Source organism: Odontomachus brunneus, unplaced genomic scaffold (genome assembly GCF_010583005.1).
Source record: "Odontomachus brunneus isolate Ranch 3 - 2012 unplaced genomic scaffold, Obru_v1 Obru_scaffold_073, whole genome shotgun sequence".
Lineage (NCBI taxonomy): Eukaryota > Metazoa > Arthropoda > Insecta > Hymenoptera > Formicidae > Odontomachus > Odontomachus brunneus.
The window spans coordinates 133,602-141,139 of record NW_022639523.1 but is presented as its reverse complement, the minus strand read 5'-3'; the positions used below and the strand labels follow the sequence as shown (position 1 = coordinate 141,139).

Here is a 7,538-nt window from a genome sequence, read left to right as displayed (position 1 = left end):
CTCTCTCTCTCTCTCTCTCTCTCTCTCTCTCTCTCTCTCTCTCTCTCGCCATTTCGCTTCGCGCGTCGGCCTGAGACCGGCCGCGTCGGCGTCGCGTCTTTTTTATTTCCGCGGCTTAATTTATTCCTTCTTTCATTCCGCATTTTCTTATTCTTTCCTCTCTTTAATTATCTCAGTTTAGAGAAACCTTGCCGCGATGTTGGTGATTAATTACACGATTTTGCCGAACGGCGATATTTCTGAATCGATTCGTCCGACTTCTGGGTCTCTTCTTTTCTCTGAACTAAAGTGTCGCCACATAGCGACATTCATCCTTTCCTTCACTTCACATTTTTTATATTTTGTTTTTAATTATTCCAGTTTAGAGAAATTGCCGATGTTGATGATTAATTACGTAGTCTCGCCAAATGATGACATTTCTAGATCGTCTCGTTCGAGTCGTGCATCTCGCTTTCTCTAAACTTGTAATGTCGCCATGTGGCAACATATATATTTTTATTAGCAGTGTGTAAAAAGGTGTCGAATAGGTAGTGTGTAATAGGTGTGTGAGTCAAACGATCGTAGTATCTCGAAATCACAGGCGGAACTTTAGGTTTTAAGGGAGGAAGAGGGCAGGTGACACCCCCGTTTATTATCTGTGTTTGAGAATCGATGGCTTAATTGCTTTTGTCGTTCGACACTTTTCAAGCTCCCTCGACATTGTGACGAGCAGGCAACGTCGAACCGTTCGCTTCACGAACGCCAAAATACACAAAACATCTCATTTTACTGTGCAGCTTCGTTCAACTGAGCGAGCGAGACGGAAAAAACGAATATAGAATATATATATATAAAATAATGTAACAATATAAAAGACAAACATTTATGATTTAAATTTAAATCATTTTCAATCAATTGAATCGTTTTTCTCTCCTCTTTTTGCTCGTTTCGAGATGTGCAAAAATAATACAAAATATTATTGTACGACGACAGTCAAGGGAGCAACTAGTAACACAACGTGTACGTGTGCAGCGTTGCGCACGTGCGCGCGAACATAGATTTGTGTTCGAATGAAGCGAGAAAGAGAGTGTAAAGTCTGCTAACAACGCTGACAAGAAATAAGTTGGGCAAATATCGGTGCGATCCTCAAACACAGGCGGGTTGCTTTGAACGTGCCGTGCCGTGCCGTTAGACACCTCTTGCCTCGCGGTTCTCGCTCGCTTCTCTTCTTTTTCCTTTTTTTCTCTATATTTATATCCCATCCGCACGCGCGCAAAAGACGTCAATTCAGACCGTGTCTCATCGATTCTGCGAATAACGTCAGCCGCACTATATAACTCCATCGAGATCGGGTAGAATTTGCATTCTACGTCTCGTATCATTTACGCGTGTCACAAAGCAGACCGAAGTGTCCTTGAATGCAAATTTTATTTTTCAAAATTTCAATGTAAAATATAAAATATTCTCCAAGTAAGAAAGTATATAATTTTTTTAAAACCTTAATTTTTCATGAAAGCAATTATTTATTCTATTTAAATAAATATGTTATTAATATTAACCAAATAGATTTTTTCATTTTTTATAAATTTTTTCTTTTTGTGTATGAAAAAACTGATTATTTTTTACTAATGACGTCAAATCCTCGTCATTAAATAACTCTTCATACACTTTACAATTTTACTTGAAAATATGTTTCTTGAAAAATCAATGCGTTTGGTAATATCATAATGATAATTATAATAATTTTGTTAGAATAGTTGTGTACTTTCAACAAAAGCGATAACACGCTCCCATTCCTCTAGAAGATCCTTTTGTATTATAAGAGAATAATCGGACGTTCTTTAACATAATTATTGACTGCAGACGAATAGAATTATATTGCGTATACAGTATCTTAGAAAGAAGAAAGTATAAGAAAGAAATTGAATTTCAAATTCCCCACACGTTTTTCCGAGGCACCCCGCTCCCGTCTATGTTGCGAGATCTTCCATGAAGATCTTTACGAGGACAGATCTCGGATCCCTCGACCGTGTCGCTCGCGTCGCTAAAGGACGGCTATGAAATTGTAAGAGAGCGAAGCAAGTACATTAGCAAGTCGCTACGTCGGCAAGCGCTGTTTGCATTATGAGCCGAACTGTACTTTTACGCAGCGAGATACCACGAAACAATGCAAGACACGCGTGCAAATATGGGCGCGCACCTCAAATGGGACATTCCGATGTTTCTTGGTATTGCTGCCACCAAACGTGGCTGGGACCTGGCTAACGATCGCGCTGTCAACCGAACCGATGTCATATAACACTCGCTTTATTTTTGATGACGTTCAGTCGCTCTTAACGAGCTCGCTCTCGGATGACCATCATCAGCGAAAAAACTAAACGAGTTAAAAAAAAAGATAGCTCGGTAAGCTTTGGAAAGTCTGTATTTAAAGATGCCAACATGCCGACTTGTTTCGCATAACAAATTTCTTCAGACCTGGTTGGGATCCAACCCGGTTTTCTAAAATAGTTATTATAGATTTTAGTCAAAATTGTAATGTTCTAAACATGCGATTCTAATTGAAAAAAAATCAAATCTTTCCCAATATCTTTACCGGTTTTTCTTTTACGTTAGAGTTGAATGTTGACTTTCTAAATAATTTCTTCTTATTCAGTACAATATTCAATCTTAAAAATATTTTATTCTTTATTCTATTGAATACACAACAGTTGGCGTAAAAATGGGATTCCATTTTTACACCAAGTTTAATACCAAGAAAATATATTGACAGAGAATTCATATGTTTGGAATAAGAATAAGATTCTCAATTGCTATCGTAATAAAATGATTTTTAGGACTCGTCTTTTTCCAGAATATGAAACAGAAAGATCTGTATTTAATCTTATCAGATTTATCATTTTAAGAGCAATCTTATCAAATCGTTAAATAACGAGTCAAATCACTGCTGTACGAATCTTTCATGACGTTGAAATTGATGACGTAATGTACATTCGTATCGAATTTTCTCTGATGAATCAATCAACACGTCCCGTGCTAGATTAATTGACCTCGTCCACGTGACCCCTTGTAGCATATTATGAGCTAAATTTTATTTATCTCATAATAATTATGAAAATATTTCACTTATGAGACAAACGGTCTGTACAAAAAGTTCAACGTGTATCTCTGGTGACCAACGCGGCATGCAACATTACATGCAATGAGATATTAGTTTTATCAGAGTATTATCAGAGTCCTGCTTATCTATCGTTCCTTTCTCGCCGTATCAGAAATGTCGATCTTAAGCTGGTGTCCCTGATTGATAATCAGTCGTCAACTTTAATAGTCGAAAGGATACCCTCCCATTTAGCGAGATTGCGCGCGATAAGGAAGAGAAAGCCCTTTATCGGTATTGCACGCGCGATAAGGACTCGCGCGACACAACTCCCTTTGGCCAGCGGAATCTATCTAGGTAGCTGGTAGAAAAAAACAAACCGACCCTTATTTTACAGATCCGAGGCAATGGTCGGAAGCAGCTGTCGCCCACTGGTTACATTGGGCTATCGGAGAATTCTCGTTGGAGGGTGTGGCGGTGCAGCCGTGGCAGCACATGACCGGGAAACAGATTTGTGCCATGGGGAAAGAGTCCTTTCTAGCACGTGCCCCAGCCTTCATGGGCGACATTCTATGGGAGCATCTCGAGATCCTGCAGAAAGGTACGTGACCCTCGAATTAGCGGAACACATTCGATTTTCTCGAAAACATACCCATCAATCCTTGACGAATTCTTCCGTTTTGACTCTTATCAAATTATAGTCGACCTAATTATAGTCGACATGTATAATGGTGTTATGAGTGGACATGTTAGACATGTTAGAACTTAATAAATTTCCTGGAGTAAAATTTCACTCGTAAAAGTAGAGTGGCAACCGAGTCATTATCTTTCATTCCTACAGAGAGAATTCACCGCTCTGAAACATTGAATATTCACCCGAAATTGAAGAATCTGATGCATTCGATCGTCAGAGGAACATATTCACTCCAATCGATTGAAACCTCCACTCATATCCATTCTAATCTTGTGAGAAACATTCATTCTTTTGTGATTTCGAGTGGCAATATTTTCACTGTCGTCTCGAGTGAAACAGAGAATATTGCCACTTTTTACTTTTTCGGAGTTTTCGGTGAAATTTCAAAAAATTCAGAGAGAAGAATTATCAATCCCTACGAGACGATCATTTCCTGAGAAAATTTTTAGAAAGCTCGATGAGATCTCGAAAAATCGTTAATTTAAAATTCTCTCATTCTAAAATTATCTCTTAATTAAAGATGCTTTCACTCAAAAGTTTTTTACTGCATTAATCACGACGTGTAATTCAAATAAAGGTCGATGGAAAATTTTTGAAAGGAATTAATTATTTACATAGTACATCTTTAGCGCCCAAAACTACAAGTTTCTTTTCGGTTTATTTCCTAAGCGATTTTTCCGGAGACGTATATCGTACGAAGCTACCGAAGAAACCGATCTTGCGTTTCTCGCAACGCTCGGGTGGTTGTTGACAACCCCGCGTTGCGAATGCGGGGTTGACGGTACCTGTAAGAACTCGCACTCATCGTGCGCGCTACGCTCTTTTTACGCCGACCACCTTCCATCGTAGTCGACAACAAAACCGATCGAATTTCCGTAAAATCGCGATGTCTTGGCGGTGCAGCGCAACCAAGAAAGGAGACCCCGGCGAACAATAACGCGTACGATTGGGCGGTGCACGCGGGTGGCGATCGTCTCTCCTCCACCCCCGCCCCGTCGTATCTCCCATTTCGAATCGCTCCCCCGAACCTCGTTTTCACCGGTACCAGGACTCTACCGAATGAAAAAGAATAAAACCGGGGGAGAAGAAAGACAGAGCGCGCCATAGAACTCTCATCCCGGATATCCTGCGCTGCCGAAAACGCGCTGCAGCGCGCCATTGCCCCGTGGCCACTTAGGCGCTTCCCGGGTTGCGCATTACTCGCTTACACCAAAGAAATCACTCGGATTTCGATCTCGCGACGTGTCCGTCAATGGCCGAGGCCGCGCTCTCATTTTCGGATCCTCTTATTAGATCCTCCGTGTATGCTCCTTTATAGTGCGCGAGCGCGCACGCTGAAAGCGGCAAGTCAAGTTTACGGTTGCTGCGCGAATGCGCGCAGCCTGATCGATCGCATCATCGACAATGCGGCGCAAACTCGAGGGAAAATATTTGTGCGTCTTACGATCGCGGTTCCCTCGCTGACGATGGAGCCTATTCATACAAGTTAACTGAATTTCGAACTCTAAAACCGACACTATCACACACATTCAGAGTCGGTAGCTATCATATAGAACCATTTAGAAAACAGTATGCACCGTTGAAAAACATGAAAATAAAGAAGCTGTTACTTCCTACGTAATATTATCGATAACCGGAGATTACGATAATTTTATCCTAAATAACATAATACAGCTGCGGAACAATTATAGCTTACTAGAGCAAGATAAGGAGAGAAAAAAAGATAAAAATGCCGGGAGATGCTGCCGATTCGGAGGGGTGAGGGAAAAAGAAAGAGAGTGGAAAGAGAGAGAGAGAGAGAGAGAGAGAGAGAGAGAGAGGGGAAGGAATACAGATGTGGGAAGGGAGAATTGTGAGGAGAGATAGGTGCAGATCCTACGAAATGATGTAGCAGGAAGTAAAGGTACACTCGTGATTTAACTCCCGTTAAATCCAAGTGGATATCCTATGCTTTCTTATCGATTATTCATGTCGCCTCATCATCGGCGAAAACCATCGGCTTAATCGACTAACGCGATCTGAGACGAGCGTCTAACGGTAACTCTCCACACAAAACCCGAGATTCGTCTCGAATACGTAATCCCTCTCTTCGTCCCGAAAGGGAGCGTGATACAAACGCAGACAAAGTAAAGTCCGTAACATTAAGTTCGACGTCGACACTGAGAGAAACTCACACTGAAAGAAAAAATATCTGAAAATTAGTAATTAGTAATATATTTATTCGGTGAACGAAGAACAGCATATTCGCTTATACTAATATAAAGTGTGTTTCAAAGAAGAAAATATACACAGATTTTTCTTAAAATCTTGAAAAAACTTAAATTTTTCATGAAAGCAATTATTTATTTCGTTTAAAATAAAAGAATATAGATTTAGATAAATATGCTCTGTTGGTACCCATCAAAAATATTACCAATTTTTTTTTTTTTCAGTATAATGTGTCTTTCAATGAAAACTAATTCATATTTTACTATTATGGCATAATTCCGATGTCTCTGAGTGAAACATAATTTACATCCCGTATCTCAGCTAGCCACTCTTTTAAAATAAATCAGTAAAAATGTTTCTGACTGAATCAGTGAAATTTTACTGACGATCGGTACGAAGTATTCGCTAAAAACTTTCAGTAAAGACACTCTCGCTTTATTGCTCCGTCTTATTTCTCGTTGATTTTGACTAATGCAAGTAAAATTTCACTGGAAAATCTCTAATAGACAAATTCGCTATACCACACTGAGAAAAAATACTTGAAAATTTATTTGTGGTATACAAAGTTTATTTCAGTGAAATAAAGTTTATTTCTATGAACAAACTTTATATCCCACAAATAGATGTTCAAATATATTTTCCTCAGTGCAAATCCAACTTTCTGCGTTTTGTTTTGTTTTCCGCGATGGAATTAACGGCTCATATGCGCCTTGCGTGTAATGACACTACCTGTGTTCGCAAGGTGCACCAATAATAAGAACAATTGTCATTATTAACTGATCCTTTCAGCGAGATTTTACTGATTGCAGTGCTGCGCTCATAACTGAACCGCCAGTTATAAGTATAGCGTTCCAAGAAGAATACATCGATTGTACCTTGGAAAGCAACTGTGTTGTTTAATAACTTATAAATCGCAAACTGATATAAGCGATAAAACACATAAAATCTCTTTCGGAGATTGTCTCGAAGATCGCGTTCTTTCCCAAAGAACGAGGTTCGTCCGTAAAGATAACGTGTAACCTCGCAATTTTGATTTGGTACGAGAGAAGAGGAGTCGTGTCGTCTCTCTTTATCGTTCGTACCGCGATTATCGTCGCGTCCCGTGCGCGTTTCGCGGTATTAAAAAAAAGAAAAGAGGGAGAAGGCATTTTTCGTAATTACAGTGGGAGCGACGAGAGAAGAGCGGGATAAAAGCGCCCCGTTGCCTTCCACATTCCGCGCAATTTATTATTGTGCTACGAATTGTGAACGATGTAGTTGGCCGCCGCGTGATCTCTGACCGAGGCGACGGTAATTTAAGTGAGGCCTAGCGTGCCCGTACGCGCGTTCGTTCGTAGGCTCGCTCGCAGTCGCGACACGACGTGGGTAATCGCTTTGATTCCGCGAATGAGAACGGATGTTAGGAAACGCTCTTGCGTTGTAAAAAAGTAGAAACTAAAAAGTTGTATCTTCCTGTCGCGGTGATACCGATCGGATTCGCAGCGAAATTCATTAATGCGCGCTGTTTCGTCATCGACGAAATGAGCGGCGATTCGTTTGTTTTTTTTTTTTTTTTTTTTTTTT

The 7,538-nt window shown here is 40.1% G+C and overlaps 1 protein-coding gene across 8 annotated transcripts in view; it reads left to right on the top strand.

Moving 5' to 3' along the window:
- The window catches only part of LOC116847105 (ETS-like protein pointed), a 132,195-nt gene that overhangs the window by 95,243 nt on the left and 29,414 nt on the right, over positions 1–7,538 (top strand). For all 8 annotated transcript variants that reach the window (XM_032821736.1, XM_032821738.1, XM_032821737.1 and 5 more), the window contains one exon: positions 3,471–3,674. In XM_032821736.1, the coding sequence (XP_032677627.1) occupies positions 3,471–3,674 (204 nt within the window). The remainder of the gene's footprint in view (positions 1–3,470; positions 3,675–7,538) is intronic.